This window comes from Marmota flaviventris, chromosome 7 (assembly GCF_047511675.1).
Source record: "Marmota flaviventris isolate mMarFla1 chromosome 7, mMarFla1.hap1, whole genome shotgun sequence".
NCBI classification, from domain to species: domain Eukaryota; kingdom Metazoa; phylum Chordata; class Mammalia; order Rodentia; family Sciuridae; genus Marmota; species Marmota flaviventris.
The window spans coordinates 33,213,039-33,234,774 of NC_092504.1; the positions used below are offsets into that span (position 1 = coordinate 33,213,039).

Here is a 21,736-nt window from a genome sequence, read left to right on the forward strand (position 1 = left end):
GATAAACAATTTTATCCACTGCCTGAAATAGTCTTAGACCTTAAAAAACTCTGTTCTTCTGATTTCATTATATGTGTTAGCTGCAAGTACATCTTAGGAGTGTTGAAGGGAGAAACTGCTTTTCTGATAATATTTTCTTTTCCTGACCTAGGAGCCTTGACTATAGTAGGAAGCTGAAAAATGTAAGTACTTTCACTTCCATTGCCAAACTTGTTTACTTCTGACTTTGATGGTTCAACATTAAGCTAAGTTCAATGCCTCCTATGTGCCTTGCTGCAAAGAATCCTTCTTAGAAAAAAAGTATGTGTGTCTCTGATGGAATAATTAATGACTGTGATAAAGCTAAAAATAGTAGATTTAGGAGGTTTCTCTTTAATTAGTTAAGTGCTCAATCCAGAAAAAAAAAAAAATGAAAGCTTGTGTTCTGTTTGTGATTCAGTTTCTTAAAACCCACAGCGATCAGACTCAATACTAACATTAGCCACTTTCCATTTGTAGGCCCAGATGAAATTATTAAATTAAGCTGTTGGGCAAATTGTTTTAGGAAAAGATCAGCATAATAGGAATAGAGTTGACTGCCACCATGGCCCTGTGCTGTTTGTATTTTTGTTTTCCTATGAATCTTTTGAGTTGTTATTAGTACTTCCTCAAATCAACATTTTATAGTTAAATCTTATTTTCAAAAGGCAAATATGTGCTTTTTTGTTTTAATTTACATTGAAGAATGTAAGAAGTTACTTTCTGCATCTAAAATAGAAACATTAGCTGTGACCCCCCAACACTTTTTTTTTTTTTAATTTTCCAGGTGCTATCTATTTGATTGACATTCTCATTCTTACCTTCTTTTTCTTCCTCCATACAACTAGGGACATGTGCCATTTTTTTCATCATACAGTTTTAAACAAATCAGAAAACCCATAATCTAAAACACAACACAGTCTATCTCATTATACTTTTCAAGACAGCTTCATATTCTGCACACATTAGTTATTTTATGGTCCTAGTTAATATTCTGACATTTGGAATTGTCTGTTCTCTAGAAATTTATTTGTAAGCAGCCATTTAATAAAAGACCTTCTGGAAGTTTTGAAGGATTCATGATGTAAAATTTTCCCACATCCTAGTATGGATGCACATAACCATATTTTGGGCCTGTGGCCAGCTGGAACCATGTACCTATATCACATTGTCCAAAGCATTTTCTGGCCTACCAAGTGGAAGGAGGTCCAGTAAATACTTCCCAGCCTGGTGGAAGCAGTAAGACAGAATGGGAAAATAAAATCATAGTCCGAGCTTTTAGACGACCTTCAGTTCCCCCATAATTCAGCTCCCAGGAGCTCATCTGTAGCTGACTCCTGAGGGGTTTTATGGGAAAATCAATGGAAAGAGCGTTTGCTCTCGTGGACAGATTCTTTGGAAAGACAGAACAAAATTGGTGTTGGATGGTAGCTTCAGACCATTGACTATTCACAGACATTCTTAAACATCCAAGGTAGTTTAATGGATAGCAAGTGTGTCAAGGCTAAAACTTCCCCATCGTAGAATAGGAAGCCAACTATGCTCCTTAGTGGGGTATCTGATAATATTATTCATTGTACTGCTTTCTTCTGACTTCAGATATAATTATGCTGGGAAGCACTAGTTAACCTTCATCAGCCCGTTGAGATTTTTGCCATTGGTCTTTGCAGAACCTCTGTGCCCACAAGTAGAAATTGAGGGCCTCCAAAAGCACGTGTTTCAAAAGGAATTGACAGTCCCTTCCATTGCTTATCTGGGTGAAGACTCCAAAGAGTTTCTGAAATATGTTGCCTCCTGATTGTGAAACCTTCACTAAGTGAAAATAATTTGGGAGGATGTCGTTTTTCTTCTTGCTGACTTATGGATCACTTTCTCGCGACCAAACTTTCCCTAAAACTGGAGTCTTACTTCAACTACCAAATCCTGTTTTGTGTTGACTGGGACGGCACTGAGTTGTTATTAAAATGATTTTCCATTTAAGGGGTACCACACACGTGTGGTTTGTACAAGTCAATGTTGCATGTTCTCTCCTTCCTGCCTTCCTGTTAGTGACCGAGTGATTCCTTGGTTTAAACGTCACTCTTGAGGGCACCTTCTCCTGCTTTTCTGCATTATTCGTTCCACAGGTATTAGTTACCATTTACTGGCTGGGAAAAGCTGCGAACAGCTGCGCATCCTATAGCGGAACTACCTTGAACCTGAAGGAGTTCGAAGGATTGTTGGCGCAGATGAGAAAGGTAACATAACTTTTCTTCTCCATCCCATAAGGTTTAAATAAGGGGGAAAAGCAATACTTGTCCTTGTTTTTAAGATGATTACAGCCAAAGATGTCATGCTCAAGGAAATGACCATCTTACCAATGACATTTTTGCCTCATGCATCTCAAACCTACCTGAACTTTTATACCTTTGGAGAACAGAAGATCTGAGCCCAGTCCAACTTTAATTCTAAAAGAGCAAATGCAATCTGTCAGTATCTGGCTTTGTATGCCAAGGAGCTCAGGGCTTGCTTTCTTGGGAGAATAAACTTGAATTAAACAATGCAGTATTATGCAAAAAATGAACACTTGCTCTGCACTTTTATCCTAAAGGTCACTTTGCTTGCCTATCAGGGCCTTGATGTGGGTGAGTCACATCAGACAAGTTCTTGCCTTGGCACCCACCCTGGCCAAGAGTGAGAATTAGAAACATTCTCATCTAATATGTGCATTGTATGGCCATTGTATTTGAATGTCCTGGAAATTCAGGAGACATTTTTAAAAGCTTGATTTGTTTATTTGGTGTAACATTTTGTTTGAACATTATTTAAGCTTGATTTTTTTATTAGATTATGGGAAAGACTGACCTAAGGTAGGAAATTGTCAAAGAAACAGTGGCGTGCTTCACGATCCTTCGTGATCCTTCCTGAGTGATCTTTTATGAGGTTAGGCAATACATATAACTCATCCTAAGTATTATTATACAGTGTTATGTAATCCAAGAGAAGCCTCCCAGCCAGCCTCAGTGTGAACAGATAAATTCACTTGTAATCCAGTCATGAATTTGGAAAAGGCCCTATTAGAACACAAAGATTTGAGGCCTTGGTTTTTCTCACTTCCCTAACCTGCAAAATAAAGGAAATGAGACTCCTTGAGAGACTTTCAGTTCTTTGCAACCTCTGAAAGCAAGAATTTGTTCCAGCTTTCTAATAATGTGCTCTCCTTAAATTCAAGCTAGCAATGTTCACGTTTGGCCAGAGGCAGTCTGGCTCATGTATTTATAAATGGACAAAGCTTTCATATTGGTCAGGACACATATAAACAAAGTCCTTTAAGCTAAATTCTTGTAAAAAAATTAAATAAACACACCCACACAACGAAGCACAACACGTTGTTTCTTCGTCTTAACTCTGAGTTTGTCCTGCAATTTTTCATCAGACTCTATTCTTAGAAAAATCCACAAAGTTCCAGTCTGGCTTGGGGAAGTCTAAGTGTTTGTTTTTATATTAAATTTGTACTTGAATAATAATAGATGGGTCACCTTTTTTAAACTTCTTTAAAGCGTTCTGATTTTGTCAGGATTGGGTTCAGGTGGGAAATGCTACACACACACACAAAACAAAACAAACAAAAAGCCCTCAAAATAACATGAGTGAGGTGAGCAGTCCTGTGTTGGTGTGGGAGTCCAGGGTTGGTGTGGGGTTCCACCTCCGTCCCATGACAGGGCCCAGCCTCTTCTTTCTGCTTGTCATCCTCCACCCCAGGCTCCTCCCCTGTTGGTCCAAGATAGCTGCTCAGGCTCTAGCTGTCAAGGTCATGACCATCTGTCATGACCACATTCAGGTCAGGAAGAAAGAGGAATGAGATGAAGAAAGGGCTGTGCCTTCCCCCTAAACACACTTCCAAAAAGTGTCACATGACACTCCTACCATGGTTTCAATGTCCCCTCCAAAAATCATATTGAAATTTAATTGCCACTGTGATGCTGGGACCTTCAGGAGATGATGAGGGACAGGATCAATGCTGTCATTGCCAAGGGGGTTGTCATCTTGGCCGTGGCTTTATTATAAAAGCGGGCTCTCTTTGCCTGAGCACTCTGTAGCCATGTGATGCCCCCTGCCATGTTCTGAACCCTCCTCGGGCACCACACCTTGACACTGGATTTTCAGCCTCCAGAACCATGAGGAATAAATTGCTCTTCTTTACGAATTACCTCCTCTGTGAGGTTCCCTCATAGCAACAGAAAACAGACTAAGACAAACCCCGGCTTTAATCCTGATAACTTGAAATTGGTCACGTATTCCTACCTACTTGCAAGGAAAGACTTGGGAATGGTAGACCTTATTTCAGCTAAAAATTGTAGGTATTTTTACTGGAAGAGAAGTAGACAACACATTAATGGACCTATTCTGTACAGATACAGGCTGAAGTAAATTTAAGACCAAATTTTGTCTTTCACAAAGGAGATTAGCTAGAATCATTTTCATTTTTCTAGTAGGAGAAATGTACCTACGATTGTTAACTATAGGACAAATTGTTAAGTTCTGTAATGTACATAACATACAACCCTTAGCATCGTCTTGCACACATTAGGTCTTCATAGATGGTTGCTGCTGCTGTTGGAAAGCCTGGTCAGTGCCTTTCACTGAGAAAGAAGGCAAAGCCTCCCAAAGGAGGGACACTTAGGCCAAACAAGGAGTTTGCTACAAGAACCCCCAAGATTGAAGGGATCCAACGAGATCTCCAGGTTGGAACTAGAGATTCAGCCATCAAGGTGGTTCTCTTTATCTGACTCTCATCCCTTCTTATCCCTCTGTTTATTTTTCTGGACTAGAACATAAGGTTCATGAGGACAGAGTGTTTGTTGATTTTTGTACAGGACTGTGTTCCCAGGACCAGGACAGTGCCTGGTGGCACAGAGAACATGCCCAGTCCATGATCGTGGAATGAATCACTTCCACAGCCAGAGGGTGGCGGGTGGAGAATGAGTGAGGGTGTTGGAAAAAGAGAACTCTCAGACACTTTGGAGTAGGGTTGAGCTACCTGATAAATCACAGAGGAAGCACAAAATGTCAAGTGGTAAAGCAGAGGCATCTGGACTTTCTCAGATACCAAAAGTCATCCACCAATCCTAGCTGCTACTCTCCTAGCTGCTTTTCGTTATCTCTCACAAAGGGGTAAGAAGAAGACAGCTGGGGGAAATAATCCAAAAAGTTCATGAAATCCAGAAGTCCTCACCCTGTTCATCAACACTGTTCCTAGAGCAATTAGCAGTTAGCACAAGGGCTGACTTGGGCCTTATCCTCTTCACCCGATGTGCTTTCTGCTGAAGACACAAAGCTACTCAGCTCGAAGATGAAAAGCCAATGTAATGAGACCCCAGAAAGGGGGAATTTAGATTGTGCCATCTTCCCCGTTGGTTTGTATCTTCTGCCCTCCTCCAAAGGCTTTGCTTTAGGTGACCAAAAAGAAAGCACAGTGACTCAATGGAAGGCCATAAAACTGTGTCTGCCAGTTGTCCACATCTTTATATCTGGCCAGAGGTCCTCCCTCTTGCTTCACCCCACGGTTCCTGGGGGAGCAGCTTGGCCAAGGATGACCACAGTGTCCTGGTTTTGCTTTGCAACCTGGTCGTGCTGTTCAGCTCCCCGCCCGTGCATGTGATCCGAGGGTTTGTTCTTGGCTTTCTGCACAGTCACGGACATGGTGGCCTTTCTGTTTTTCTTTTCCATTACTAGCTGTGAGAAAGCAGCTGCAGCTCCAAGAAACATGTTCCCTTTCCCTTCCTGCCTCTTCTCCTGTGGTTTGTGGAGGGGAAGGGAGGGATGTTGGGCCTTTGGGGAAACCTTTTTGATATTGTTTTCTCGAAAATTCAGTTTTGTAATGCTGCACAGAAGCAGCTCATAGGCATGTCCCTTCAATATGTGACCAGTGGCCCAGCTCCCTGAGCGTCCCTCCTCCCTGATAGAGAACTAGACCCAAAACATCTAGATATGGGATATGAATAGAGAGGGAGAGAAGTGTGTGTGTGTGTGTGTGTGTGTGTGTGTGTGTATAAAGTTGTGTCCTTAACTCAACTTGCAAATGTGGTGTAATTTACATATTGAAACTTCTATACCTAAAGAAATATATTAGTGATCATAGCCAGAGCTGATATTTTGAGTCCCTGTTCTGCGCTGTGCAATTTTCTGAATGCCTTCCATATACCAAACATTTAGTCTTCCCAGGAACCATGTGAAAGTAGTATTGTCACCAGCCCCGTTTTACAGATGAAGTCGAGACTAAACAATTGGCGAGGGATAGAGCCAGCATTTAAACCCAGTTGGTCTGACTTCAGAGACATGCTCTTAGCCCTTACTCAAATCAGCCTCCCTTTTGCACTATTTATAGTTCTGAGCATTTAATTAGTCCAGGTTAGCATCATCCACAGGTCAAGGAGGCAAGAAGTGTCCAGTGGAGGAGAAGAGAACTGCGTATTTTTAGATTTCACCATTTGGGATTTGGAGAGAGAGTCCTGTTTTGGAATCATACCTTTTGTCTCTTCTTGTGTGACTTCAGTCAAGTTACTTAACCTCTCTGTTTCTTATTTTTTTTTCCTTCTATTAAGAATGACAGTGCACCAGGCGCAATGGCACATGTGTATAATCCCAGTGACTTTGGAGGCTGAGAAAGGAGTATCTCAAGATCAAAACTGCCTCAGCAATGGCGAGGCACTAAGCAACTCAGTGAGACCCTGTCTCTAAATAAAATCCAGAATAGGGCTGGAGATATGGCTCAGTGGTTGAGTGCCCCTGAGTTCAATCCCCAGTACCAAAACAAAAAACAAACAAACAAACAAAAACCCCAAAATAATGATAATGCTAACCACATCACTGGGTGGTTATATGGAGTAAGTAATGTGACATTCAAAACGTGTTACATATGGCCCCAGACCCTAGGTATTCAGTAAAAAGGGAGCTTCGTTTTTTAGCCATTTTACCTATTCTCAGTAGGTAAATAATTCAAGATATTGACTGTGTTTCCAAAGAAATGAAATTCAAAACCATATCTAATTTAGGTTAATACTTGTCAGTGAGTCCTGAGTTCTTCCTTTTCCAGCTATTCAGGCCTGACTTTTGTTCCAAGTCCTGGTTAACTTTTGACCTGCAAGTAAACTGCCTTAATTTCCAAAATAGTAATTTCTGCCTTGGGGTCATGGAGGCCATCGTCACCCAGTTCTTCAGGAGTGGCCCTCAGGTCCTCTGCGTGGAGGCTGCAGGGTTCTCCCCAGCCCTTCCCTTGCCCACTTACCCACTCCCTTCTCTTGATGCAAAACCTGCATGTGTCTTCTGAATTACAACCACTCCAACCCCCAATGCCTCCCTCCGGGGAACGTGTCAGAGGACCCAGATATAATTGATAGAAACAGCCAATAAAGCACTTCCTGCAAAGGCCTCAGCTCCTGTGGGCATCTTAGTCTAGACCAGTTTCCAAAACTGCTAACATGGAGAATATTTATTTAGTTTGCCTTTTTACTGGGAATGCAGAAGGGACCTTCATGAGCATCCTGGGAAACCCACAGTGCGACGTTCCGGTCTTTGCAGATGAGAACATATCCCTCTGCCAGTGTTATCCTCAATCCTGATTTTAAGCGACAGTCTGGGGGATATTAAATTGAGGTTTATCTTTGAGTGACTGGAGTTATTTTTGTTTTCGTCAGCCTGGGCTATTGTAATGAATGCTACGACACTGGCGGGAACAAGGCTTTTATTATAATCCGAGGGTGAGGATGGCTTTGACTGACCTTTCTTCTGCTGGAGTTTCAGTGTTTTAGTATGTGCCGCTTGTGCTGGAAAGAATTTATAATCACAGGCTGTCAAAGACAGCCATTGTTCTCCCTGCTCTGAACATGTGGGTCAGCTACAAGTGCTTTCAGCTCCCCCAGCGCCAAGAGCTGGCTGAGAGCAAGAGCATGCCTGGATTCTTCTGAAGCATCAGGAAAAGCATTTTGCATATTTTTCATTGCTTTTTTTTTTTTTTTAACTTTTTGCCTCAGAGAGACAGCTCCCTTTCAGAGCAGGAATTTCCCTCCGAGGTAGCACGGCATGGAGGCATGCTGCTCCAGGATTTTACAGAGCCGATTCTGCTGCTAACACAAATGCTGTCTGTATTTGCCAGATAGCATAGACAGGAGCCCGTCGCACGGCTGAACTAGGGGGCAGTCCCCGTCCAGGCATGCAGTTATGGATTCTGAAAGACAGGTCAAGGTCAAGGTTTTGGTTTTTCACTTTTGCTTTCCTCTATCATTGCATCATTGTGAATCCAAACTGTGATCCTTCACTCTTAATTCTTTTGCTTTGTTTGTTTGTTTGTTTGCTCAATATTATGGAGGATTCATTACTTGGGGATGTTTTATTTGTTGGTTTGAAATGTCGGGTGATTTCCTGATGGAAAAAGGTTGAGGAATGGAACAGTGACCATGGATGCAAATCAGATCTGCCATGACTGGTTGCTGCAACGTTGCCATTACTGATTCGATATGCAGGATATCTTGGAGAGAACTGGAGACCAATTTTCCGGATCTGTTTATTAATGTCTGTAACTCTTTTTATTTTCGTACAGGAAACTGATGACATTGAGAGTCCTAAACGCAGCATCCGAGACAGTGGCTACATCGACTGCTGGGATTCCGAGCGCAGTGACTCTCTCTCCCCTCCTCGCCATGGCCGAGATGACTCCTTTGACAGCCTAGACTCCTTTGGCTCCCGCTCTAGGCAGACACCTTCGCCAGATGTAGTGCTCAGGGGAAGCAGTGATGGTAGGTTGCAGTCTTCATAAACTGCACATCCTGGAATTAATCATTAACCGGGGCTGCATGGCAGAGAGATGGGTGCTGGGAAGGCATGATTCCACAACCACCTTTCTGGAACCTGGTAATTCTATAAACCGATAGGGAAAAAAAAAATGTCTTTGAATGTTTTTCATGGTGCTCAGAACTTTGGTTGATGTTGCCAGCGGTTTATTTGAACACTGCCTCAGTGAGCATATCTTCTATTGGAAAACGTGTTACATCATTCCTCACTTGGCTTTGGTGAATCAAGACGCTGGCAGACCATTAGCTCATAAAGTGTGCTAAAGTTTATGTACTCTGGGTATGAGGAAGGGAAATGTTTGAGCGAGTACCACACTGTATAAGTGAAAATGGATCCATTTGCAGCAAACTGGAAATGCACTACCCACACTTAGGAAACTTCTGAAACCTGGGATTGTGCGACTTTAATTGGCACATTTTTTGGCAATCTGGTACTTATGATACCTGATCGGTTGGCTAGCTCGATGCAGGTGGCCCTTAATGTATAGTGCACAACCCAGGCTGCCTGTTCACCCTGAGGCTGGATTTGATTTCAACCCCACAGATTTTATATCACCTGTATAGAATGATCATTTTTCCTTACAAAAATGTGTGGTCATGTAACCTGAAATAAATTAGTGCCTGTTTTTAAGAAGCTGCTTGCCTTATTTATCTTGCATCTTTGTAGGTTTGGGAAGGGAAAGGGGCTTGGCTCTGCATGTTAAAAGTTGCAGAAAGTCACTGAGGCTTAGTGGGGAATTTTTTGTTTCCATTTTTTTATATATTGCTTGATTAGTGATAAATTTCTGGACTTAGACCTACTCTTTGTGACCAGAATTATCTTTTGTAGCTAAAAGATACAAAACTGTGTTACTAAAAGGACTTGAGTATGGAATGTATCCAGAATCTGAGTTAATTACATACAACATCTCATTTCATCCTCAGCCCAAATCTTGGAGATTCACAGTATCTTACTTACTCCTCTTCTTTAGCTGTGAGACATCCTTTATTATGCTTATTTTACAAATGAGGCTTCAAGAAGTTAAGTATTGTTCCAATATTTTTAAGAGGACAAAAATCACTGTCAGTAAAATATCATAACAATGTTAGCCTCAAGAAGTTGGAGTCCAAAACATACTCCTCATTTACCAAAACGTCTTTCTGTTTCCCTAGTAGATGTTTCATCCTCAATGACTGGGCAAATGCTTTTATTTAGGACTTATACTTTCTAGCAAATAAATCAACCTAGAGGCCATGTAGTATGTGACTTCTAAAGAATTCTATGGTGCATTGTGGGCTGCCTGAAAAACATTTCTAAGATTTTATTTGACATCTTAAGTACCACCCACAGGACTTGAAGTGAAATACCAAGTCCATGATCTAATTAGGCTTTAACTTAACCAAAATGTGAATTTACTCTTACAAAACTTCTCTTAGTCAAACTGTTTCATTCATATTGTTTTGACTGCTTTTTAAAAATTATTGCCTTTTTTTGCCCTGATTTGTTATAACTAGTAATATAGATTGTTCACTGTGTCACCAGCTTCCAGGGGTTCAGAATGATGCTGAACTACATCTTGAGGGAATTTTAGATGGTGATTGTTAATATTATACTAATATGTACAGAGGCATAATTTAGTTTGCAGCAATTAAGATTGATAAGCTAGAGTCTGCTTATAAATGTTTTCTCCATCTAAAGACTAACATAGAATTGAGCATTATAAAACACTCTTATGAAATAGCATCCTACACAGATTTCACCAATCAGGCTGATACCTTAATTAAGGCTTATGTTCCTGTAAACGAGGAGGTTTTTTAAAAGAAAAATAACACACATTTGATCTGTCTTTAAAATGCAATATAATTTTAGCCACATATATGTTGGATTTCACATGGGTTTATGGTATGTTTCTTTAAATGATGACAATCAGGAAGTTTGCCTGTTCTAATAAACACTTCCAAATTTGGTAGAACTTTTTTTTTTTGTCTTCATAATATATTTCCTAGGACTTAATAACAAATTGGGGAAAGCCTTACCATGAATTTCTTCAAGACTATATTGAGTCAATATGGAGAGTTTTTATTTTATTATTATTGGTACCCAGTGACCCATTCAAAAAAAAATCAAGAGACACATTTTTCTGGGCACAGGGGCACAAACCTGTAATCCCACCTGCTAGGGAGGCTGAGGCAGGAGGATTGAAAGTTTGATGCCAGCCTCAGCAACTTAAGGAAACCCTGTCTCAAAGTAAACAATTAAAAGAGCTCCAAGTATAGCTCAGTGGTAGAGCACCCCGGCTTCAATCCCCAGTACCCAACAAACAAATTAGCAAATAAAAAGCCCCACATTCCGAAAGGTGCTGTGGTTCAGTGTGTTGGACACAGGATGAACTAATAGGGTTGATTCAGCCAAACTGTCTTGCGAGTTAGGTGCCCATTTCCTACCTCTCCTTCATTAGCTCAACTTCTAGGGCTGCTTAATGGACTTCAGTGAAGAGGAACTATAAATCTTTCCACTCATAATCTTCTAAACTGATCACATTTATGATAAGTAAGAGGCATCCTGTTAAATGAATATTCTTCTATTTTGTATGAGAGCTGTATGAAAGGAAAGACATAAGGAATAAGCAAAATTAAGTGTTAGAGGAAGATTCAAAGAAAAGCATTATGTGGCAAAGATAAAGGAAGGAAGCAGAAAAGAAGGAGAAGTGAGACCCCTAGTTGACGGAACAGAAAAGTAGCCTCATAAAAAGGAAGGGTTGGCCTTTTATAAAAATAGATCTCCTTGTGCTCTGTTGCATTTTCCTAACTTGGGTCATACATGGAGAAGCCACCCTAATCAATTTCTAAGTTCATAGGATGAGATAAAAATTTTTTCCAGTCCTGGCCTTAGATGAGCTCTAACATTAGCCAATGGTGTACCATGCCAGCCTCTTCCGAGGTGCTTTATGTCATCTCATTTAATCCTCAGGAGAGCTGTAGAATCATCTCTGTGTATGCCATGACGACCTTAGTTACAAAGGGTTTAAATTCCCAGGGTGGGGCAGGTGGGAATGTCTCAGGGGTAGAGCGTTTGCCTAGCATGTGCAAGGCCCTGGGTTCGATCCTCAGCACCATATAAAAATAAACAAATAAAATAAAGGTATTGTGCCCAACTATAACTAAAAAAAAATTTTTTAAATATATTGGTGAATAAAATGTTTAAAGAAACAACGCAGCTAGCGGGCGTGGAGCTGAAATGAGCCTGGTCTGTAGGTCCATAAACTACACACCTCTCAATGAGCCACTCTGCTCTTGAAATCTCTATTGAAGACATTCATCCAAGAATAATCGGTGGGGGGAGGAGGTAGTGTGTTTATGTGTCAAACAATGTATTTTGAGACATTCACAAAGCCCATCATAGATAATGTGTTTTGAATATGGAACATAATAAATAAGGTTCCCAGGTTATTGGATTTTAGAACTGAGGGATCCAAGACAACTCTGATCCACCCCGAAGCTTCCATAGTTGGTTGAAGAGTTATTTTCTTGCATTCATTTTTCAGTGCAGGGCGGTACTTCACTTAGGACACTTTAAGCAGAGAACATATTCCCAAGAGAAGTGTGTTACCACAGGAAAAACTCTGAGAGTTCAGAGAACAGACACTGGTTTCTCAGAGCTATCACTAGACAGCCATGAGAAAGGGCTCCTTTGGCTTCTCTGAGCCCGTTTCTACCTTTATAAAAGGGAATAATTCTGTAATTCCAGTGACTTGGGAGGCTGAGGCAGAAGGATTGCAAGTTTAAGGCCAGCCTGAGCAACTTAACAAGAGCCTGTCTCAAAATGAAGAATCTAAAGAGCTGGGGACGTAGCTCAGTGGTGAGGTGCCCCAGGGGTCAATCCCCAGGACTTCAATAAATAAATAAATTGAGGATGATATCAAGTGTGGAAACATCTAAGAGCTTGGAAAAGTGAGGTAGTGTTAGTGTCTATTTATAAAGCAATTCACAGGAGGCCCTAAACATTTTATTATGACACTGAGACAGATGTACTTGTGAAAGGACTTGAGGCAGGAAGGGGGCTAAGTGATGAAGTAAATAGTTAATAAGAAATGAAATGGTCAGAATTTCAGAAGGGAGACTGAAAGCAAGTGGGATGAATAATTCATAAACTGAATATTTTGTGTACAACAATGAGCAACTTGTTTATGGCCAACACTTTTAACTTCGACAGTCTTTTTAAAAAGCAATTATATCATTTAATCTCCAGGGCAATTAATTTCATTGCTGTTTTACAGGGGAGGACAGTGAAGTGTGTTAGAGTCGAGCCTAGGAACTCACAGCTCATTTCTGACAGATCCAGAACTATGATGATATTTAGAGTAGGCAGCATTTGCTCAAATTAAACTATTCATAGTTTAATTGGTGGTGGGGGGTGCCGTGAGAGGTACTGGGTATTGACTCAGGGGCACTCAACCACTGAGCCACACCCCCAGCCCTATTTTGTATTTTATTTAGAGACAGGGTCTCACTGAGTTGCTGAGTGCCTTGCTGTTGCTGAGGCTGGCTTCGAGCTCATAATCCTCCTGTCTCCGCCTAGAGTAGGCAGCATTTATTAAACACTTGGTGCCAAGTCCTGCCCCGATAGTTTTACCTGGATCTGATGCTTCCAACCGTCTTATGAAGCAAGTGACATTATTATCCCCATTTTATAGATTGAAAAACTGATGCAGTGGTAAAGTGATGCGTACAAAGTCTGATACATAAAGAGACCAGTGAGTAGCAGAGTTCAAAGTGAAGCGGATCTGGCTTAAAACCCTGCACACTACTCACTCTGCATCTCTTGGCTCTTAGTTGAAGGCTCTTTTCTTAAATGTGGATAGATTCATTTCTATTCATTATCGTCGGAGTTGAATGTGTTAAAAATGCTGGTCATTTATATAATACTTAGCAAAAGCTTCATTCTAATAGGTCTTAGAAATCTAATGAGATGAGACCCAGGAAACAGGAATACAATGTAATTATCGGGGTCTTTGCCCAACAGAAGTCTGATGTGGGCCGCATGGAATTCCTTTGCATTATCTAAAGTGCTCCTTAAGCCAAGTCAGTTCATGCATTCACCAGATAACCTGAGGATGCCCACCATGTGCAAAGGCAGTTTGGTAAAAACCACGAACAATACATAACTCTTCTTCTCAAAACACAAGGCAGAATGTATAATGTGCCAGAAGAGAAGACAAGATTATAGAACCATAGGGATCACAGAAAGAAAAAAATTGCCTCCAGCCAGGGCACCCGGGCAGAGCTCCACTGCAGGGGAATCTACAACCGCTCCTTGGCAGGCAAACCCTTGCTGTGATCCAAATTGGTCACCTCCCTGAATTCTTATTGTTCTTCATGTTCATGTGCCTTCTCTACAACTTCAATCTTCTAGGTATTTCATAGTTTCAGATACCTCAAAGACAAGTCCTTTATAATTCTTATTTGTCAAAATGTCTAGCACAGTATAAGACCTGCAGCAAGAGCGCATTAAGAATTCCCCAGGTGAATTGATGTCATATTGCATGCTATGAATCTCAGCGGGCTTGTAGTTCCATGCCAGGTGTATAATTCCCAGATACAGTTAGGTGTCAACTCTATATTTATTCTTAGTTTGGTGGCTTGTGTTTGTTTTTTCCTTACTAGACTTGAGAACTTTTCCCAGAGAGGACACGTGTAGACTGATACTTTAGATTTGTTAAGTGATGGACTTAAGGAAGGAATCCCCAGAACCCACAGATTTAACCACATCCCTGACACTGTGCACTCACCCCTGGGGAACTTTCTGTTCGCCTGACACACTTTTCCATCACCCACCTTGTCTTCCCCAGGGAGAGGAAGTGACTCTGAATCCGACTTGCCGCATCGGAAGCTGCCAGATGTGAAGAAGGATGACATGTCTGCCCGGCGGACTTCCCATGGCGAGCTGAAGTCAGCAGTGCCTTTTAACCAGTACCTCCCAAACAAGAGCAACCAGACAGCCTATGTCCCTGCCCCTCTGAGAAAGAAGAAAGCAGAGCGAGAGGAATACCGCAAGAGCTGGAGTACCGCCACCTCGCCCCTGGGCGGGGAGAGGCCCTTCAGGTAAGCCTGTGCTGTGCTGCTCCTGTCCTGGGGAAACTTTTGAATGAGAAGCAGGTTAAACAACCATTTCAGAGCATGGATGGAAGGGGCAGAACAGATCCCTGGAGAGACCTTGTCATGATAAAATATCAGCTTCACAAAGGCACCTAGAACTGGGCCTGGCCCATGGGAGGTAACCAGAAAATACTGGTGTAATGAGTAGCTGTATAAAGCCAGTGTTTCCAACAGGAGAAAGGGATCAGATCTGTCATCTGTATCCTTCTGCAGAGACTGCCTGACTCCTGATCCTGTGAGGCTGGGTATAGGAAGACTTTTTATGCAAAATGACTTTTTAATATCTTTGTACAAGTTCATCCAAATACAAACTCAAGTGATGCTTGGAACATGCTTCACAATCACACATACGGACAAGATAAATGGAAAACACGTTGATCTCATCTCTTGAGAGAAACAGTGTTTTCCTAAGAAAAACAGTCTTCTCCTTACTCTCATTTAGGTATTTATTTATTTGTTCAGCATATATTTATTGAGCATCTACAATGTTCTAGGTGCTGTCTTCTAGGCTTTGGGGACCCAATGGTATATAAGATAAGAATCCCTGCCTTCAGTAACCTTACAATAAGGGAACTTTTCTAATAGTTCACCTTCACCAACTATGATTTTTCTGTTGAATAACATTTTGTTAGAAGTTTTAACTATTGAACAACGCTAACAAGCTTCATTTTTCCAGCAGAAAAGGGTTTTTCCTTTCAGTACCAGTGTTGAAATAACTCTTAATCAATGTTTAAGTACAAGGCATTGTATTAATGAACCAGTGGCTGCACTTATTGTCTTCACATTACCAGGTTCATATTGCATGCTATGACTTTTTTTTTTAAGTGATACTAGAATGGCTGGGAACTGACATATGATCTGCTCCCCCCGCCAGTCTGTTAGTTTGGTAAACCATCTTGTCCAACTCACTAGTTATCCTGAAACAATAGAGGAAGAAGGAAGCGAAGTGGGGTCTCCAGATGAAGAAGACCCAACCTGCCAAATGGATCCTGGTGGGAAGGCTCCCGATGGTGGGTTAGAATTACCCAACGTTAGTGGGAAGGAGCAGCCTCCTGCAGAGGGGGCTTTAGTGGCGCCAACTCCCCTGTCTGAAGACAAAGATGCTGCTGAAATCCAAAAACGCAGAAGGCTAGAGCAAGCCGGGATCAAGGTCATGCCTGCAGCGCAGCGCTTTGCCAGGTTAGCGCTGCTGCTGGAGGGCCGGCCCCACCAGCTCTCTGCATGCCCGCAGGTTTGGAATCTGCCCAGCAAGTTGGACTGTTCATCCTGTTGTCCTGCTTCCTGCTTGTCCCATTGCATCACTCTTCCCTACTCTGAACAAAGAGAAATAGATAATAGCTTTTGCCCTAGGGCCCGTCTCTGCCAAGTGTTTGGTTATTTTAAATGGAGGTGAAGGCTGAGTTCCCTGCTGCTTGATTTGACTTTATGCTAGTCAGTCCTTTGTGGGCTGCAGGATTTACCTAGCAATGGCATTTTATTTGTCTATTGTTTGTGACTTGTTAATGTTTATACTACTCCTAAATGGCTCATTATCCCAATGTACACATCACTAGAGAATAGTGTCTTGAAATGGGGAAGACTCTTTAGGAAGAGTGGCTGGCTTAAAAAATCCACTCACTTTCTTTGCCTTAAGGGAGTAGTAACTGGGATTGAATTTATTTCTCTTTATTCTCTAAAGTATGTTGATTCAAAACCAAAGAATAAAGTGATTACTTCTTTTAATTGTAACAAAGGCACCAGAGTACAGTCCTGAGGCTTCATACTGAAGGTTTCATGGACACCTTCAGCAATCAAAGCCACAGAAAATTAGTTGGACAGTTTTATGTAGTGCTTTGTAATCCTGGTTAACTTTTCTTATATAAAAACTCACAATTCTAACAAATAATACACTATAAATTGGCTTCGATAGCAGTCCAACAATTGAAATTCCTTTGTCACTTGCTATTTCATTTAATTCTCAAAGACAGGTTCTATACTTGTTTTACAGAAAAGGAAACTGAGGATGAGCGCTAATAAGTGACTTGGAGAGCTAGTCACCACCAGCCTGGTGGCCAGGTTTGGGTGCTCTGACCACAGTACCTCATGGGCCTCCCACACATTTGATGGAACACTTTGATTTCTCTGTTCAGCTCCATATGTGGTTATTTCTGTGGCCTAGGTTTTTATTGAATGTTGAACTATATATATGTATCCTTAGAGTAGTTTTGTGTTGATAAAAAACCAAGGATATACTTTTTCCTTTCTGTGGTATCCCACAGATAACTATGCCTATCCAAAACATGTACAGCTTCTAGAAATTTCTAACATTTAAAATTATATGTGTGCTCCAAGCAGCTCTCTGAGATATAGACAAGCAATGCCATAGACTCCTTTCTAGAAAATACAGATATTTTTTGAATTTTGATTCAAAGACATTGTCAGACACATGCTGGAGGGCCAGCATCCCTTGAACATCTGCTTATCCCAGAGACTGGGCTAGATGCTGAGAATACAAAAATGAGTAATATTCCCTCACTTTGTACTGTTTTTAGACATCTTATGTCCCTCTTTAAGTTCAGGACATAATTAGAGTGTGAATTTACCCCTGTCCTCTCCAAATTTAATCCTTGTGTCTTTGACACACATGCTTTCATTTTTACAGATCTGTGAAGTCTTTAAGCTAAAATTTACCAAGGGCATCATTATCTTTCAAGTATCCAAAAAAGCAAGGGGAGATGAGCAGGGAGCTACACAGAGCTAAGTGGGCACACCCAGGAATAATGGCGACATGTTGAGAAAAGAAGTCAGGCACAGGATGGGAATGCCATCAAGTGTTGGTGCCACTTCAGTAACCAGGAGGCTTACTTGACAATGAAACATTGAACACTTGTATGACGATTCTCAAATGGTATACAAGCACAGAATCCTAATTAGTTTAAGGATGTCATTCTGATTGGTGTCTATTCTACTTACGTGATCATTTTTGCTCCCATTCATATTTTCTGCTCTCAGATTAAAGATTTACCTCTTTCATTCAAGTGGACTCTATGAAGCAGAAGTTTGCAAGACAGTCCATGTCCTCCTACCTCAGATCTTATAAGTCTTTAAAATTAGGCCCAAGATAATTATACATATTCCTAGAGAATGTCCTCAACAGCACCACCACAGACCTGCTTCAATCACCAGATTCATTTGTTAGACAGATTTTGTCAGCTGCTAGCCAGCTTATGAGCTTTTAAACAGACCATGCCACCAGCCTGGCACATCTGAGTTTTTGTCACTTAACTTTTGTAAGCCACAATAGAGTTGAGAGTCCTTCTAAGTTTATCCACATTTGGGGGTCCTGCTTTTCATGTGGCGGAAAGTCACTTAACTGGAATGAAATGCATATCATGAAAAAGAAAAGGATTCTTGCTGTCTGGAAAATAAGAATATAAATCACTGAAATATGCAGATGTCTCTCAAAGCATTTTAATCTCAGTCTCCTGTTTTGACATCCAGATGGATTCTGGCCATCACATCTTTGGACCCAACAAGAGGCCCACGATCCTCCTCCTTGGGGGCCATTTCTCAGTTGAGAAATTATGTCTGCCGAGAGGAGAGAGAGCCTGGGGACCTGAGGCGCACAGAGACAAGAACAAAGCTCTATTTTTACAGACCAGTTTTCAGTTTGTCTGCTTCTCAGGCATCTCAAACACCACTTTGCATTATTTTTAAGACAGTCTACAAAAAGAAGCAAAGGTGATGTTATTTCAGTTTCACATGAGGTTAGAAGCCGGGCAATCCCGAGCCTCCTGTGAAATAATATATTAGGAGGTATCTTAGCATCAAGGGACACAAAATAGGCCTTCTTAATAAATGTGTGGCATTTAATATTTATTAGTTTCCACTGAAGTAAAAAATAAAAAAGAACATATAAACTACTTTTTCTTCTATTTTATTTTATGATTGTGTTAACTTAATTACTCCCTCCCCCAATATAAGACTAGGTCAAAGAAACCAGGATTTCTGTTTTTAAGAGGATAAAATAAGAACCAAGATTCACTTCCCCTGAATTAAAATGCCATGGAGATTTGAGTTCTCTTACTTGGTGTTTCCCATTGGAGAAGTAAACTTTTTTTTAACTGAATTATAGGTTTCACGTGATTGTACTCCTTTTCTAATTGTTTTCATATGTTTCAGCACTCAGTATTTTCTGCTAGTCTGTGAATCTTCTCAACCACATAGTAATTAATTACAGAGGGGGAAAAAACTCTCCGAGGAACAATAGACATTTTAGAAATCTTCAGAGGAAGAGCAGACATAGCCAAGCCAGACACGTATCCCCCGCATCCCTCCTCACCAGATGCCGTCACTGATTGTGGGTGCACAGTTCTTTGGGCCTTGGGACCAGGCAGACACATACCATGCACTGATCTTTGTAGCTTCCCTGCCTAGAGATGGGGTGAACAGAGGTTTCTGGCATGACCCATGACATTCCCAGGAGGACTAACAGGCTTTTCGGGAGAGCCCAGTTTCTTTCAATAGAACAAGCTGACAGCCAAGCAGAACAGGCTGCTTATTTGTTGCCAAGTAAGAGGGGGTAAAAGACAATGCCAGAGCTTCCTTAGTTTAAATCAGTCTCTCGTTCACTTTGAACTATATAAGGCTCAGAAACGTTGAGAGAAGAGCCTTTTCTTCCCTGTCCCCTGCGTCAGTCTTTCATCTCTCCTGTGATAGCCTCTCTTGTTTTAGATGAGGCTGGGCTGGGTGGCCAGGTTGGGGATGGGGCTCTGCAGTTCTCACTGGAGGATGGACCCTGTTCCTTCCAAGCGAGCTGCGTCCACCCAGCAACCCAAGCTGCCCAGAGCCACTCATCTGTGAATGACCTGAAAGAAATGAAATAACCAGCCCTTCCCATGAAAACGAAGTCTGATAGCTCAAGTCTGCCACTTACATTGATTTCAATTAATTTACCTACATTCAAATGACATGAAAGGGAGAACGTAACATTCTGCACATTGGGCCTTATCATTCCTAGTTCGCAGGGTTGTTGTGAACGTTAGTGCTTCTGGGATGTACTAGCTGCTCAGAGAGTTGTAGTTATTGGACAATAAAGTAAAATATATCAAAGTTTCACCATAGATGGTCATTAGATCTATCAGGGGAAATGACACATCATAAAAGTCACCAATATACTTTGTTAAGTAGACACCTGTAACTGCTATCCTACACTTTTGCCTTAGACATATTATCTATTATTTCATGGCCAACAGCTCCAGCCTAGAGTTTGCATTATTATTTTTTTTCTCTCTGAATCTGCTGTAAAGCTCTAAGTTTATGGAATTCAAGCAATTAGCAAAAATCACTCATTGCTTCTGTTTTTCAAGTGGGTGGGGCGTGTCTTTTAGCAGCCAATGATACGGAAAATTTCTTCACCCCCACTTTTTTTTTTTTAAGGACATATATCTAAACTGAGATCACTTGAAATGAGTCCTGCCACACTGGGCATGGAGCCTAAAAAGACACCCCAGGGGACTTTGGAGCCTGGCTGGGCTTACATGATGCATAAGGTGCCAGCTTCTCCCTGCTCAAATTAGCATCACAGTTAGGCAGGACCATTTGCATACATGCATATTTTTGTATTCCAAAGAATTCTGCCTAAGCTGTGCATAGTGGTACATGCCTATAATTCCAGTGACTGGGAAGGCTGAGGCAGGAGCATAATGAGTCCAAAGCCAGCCAGGGCCACTTAGACCCTGTCTCAAAATAAAATGTCCTGGAGATGTCTCTCAGTGGTATAATCCCCCTGGGCTCAATACCCAGTACTGTATTTGAGGAAATAAAAGAATTTTGCCTGAGATGACGCCCAAGACTCCTGGTCAAAGAGTAGAAAGAGTGCTGCTCATGGACTTGAGATTCATGCTGAGGATCTGCTTCCACACTGGGGTGTGAGAATATGTAAGGTTTGTGCTTCCCTTTGGGGGTATAAGTTTGAAAGCATTTATAAACTACAAAGTGTTGTGCAGATATGGTGAGGTGTGATTAGAATTCTGCTATCATTAATTCTGCCTAAATGTTGTCTATAACCACCAGGCAAGGTCACAAAGGCATCTTAAGTACAAGTCACAGGCTCCCTTCATTTAGAAAACAAATTACTTTACTTTTTTTTTCTTCCATAATAATGACAATACTGTGGGGGAGGGTGCATGCTGTACTTTCTACTTTCCTGTTGTGGTCACTTGCTCACTGAATAGTACATTGGTTTGTTTGTCACCATAGAACAGGATATCTGGACTGCCTGGGTTTGCATTTTAAGAACTCACTCTGACCCCTGGCAAGTGTCTCAACCTAATCTGTTTCCAGTTGGTAAAATGGGAATGATAATTAACAGAGACCTTGCAGAGTTAATGTTAGGACATAATGAATTAATACTTGAAGGAATCAGAACACTTAGTGTGCACTCAGTAACCATTTGCCACCTGCAATATCTTCAGTGCTTTTTACATAAAGTGCCTTTGAAGAGGTTTATGATAGGGCCTATCATGGTCCTTCTGACCATTCTTCATGGTCATGGTCAACCTTGGTCCTTGCCAGACACTTTGGCCACAGAGGCAGGGGAGAAGAGTGGAGGAACTGACAGTTGGATGTGCAACTCAAAGGGCAGGATTTCATCTTTTAAGAAATAAATTTATTCAGAAGTAAAACATTACCACCACTCCACATTTTTGTGTTTTAAATTTTTATTGAGAACAGTGGTTATCAGTGAAACATTTTCTTGGCATGACCCATGATGC

The 21,736-nt window shown here is 41.3% G+C and overlaps 1 protein-coding gene across 4 annotated transcripts in view; it reads left to right on the plus strand.

The window, feature by feature from the left end:
• Limch1 (LIM and calponin homology domains 1) overlaps nt 1-21,736 on the plus strand; it is a 328,214-nt gene that overhangs the window by 240,168 nt on the left and 66,310 nt on the right. For 3 of the 4 annotated variants that reach the window (XM_027936218.3, XM_071614253.1, XM_027936233.3), the window contains exons 5-8: nt 152-182; nt 2,145-2,255; nt 8,597-8,792; nt 14,675-14,927. In XM_027936218.3, coding sequence (XP_027792019.1) covers nt 152-182; nt 2,145-2,255; nt 8,597-8,792; nt 14,675-14,927 — 591 coding nt within the window. Of the gene's footprint in view, nt 1-151; nt 183-2,144; nt 2,256-8,596; nt 8,793-14,674; nt 14,928-15,893; nt 16,161-21,736 lie in introns of all 4 variants that reach the window. The other variant, XM_071614252.1, reaches the window with a different exon arrangement.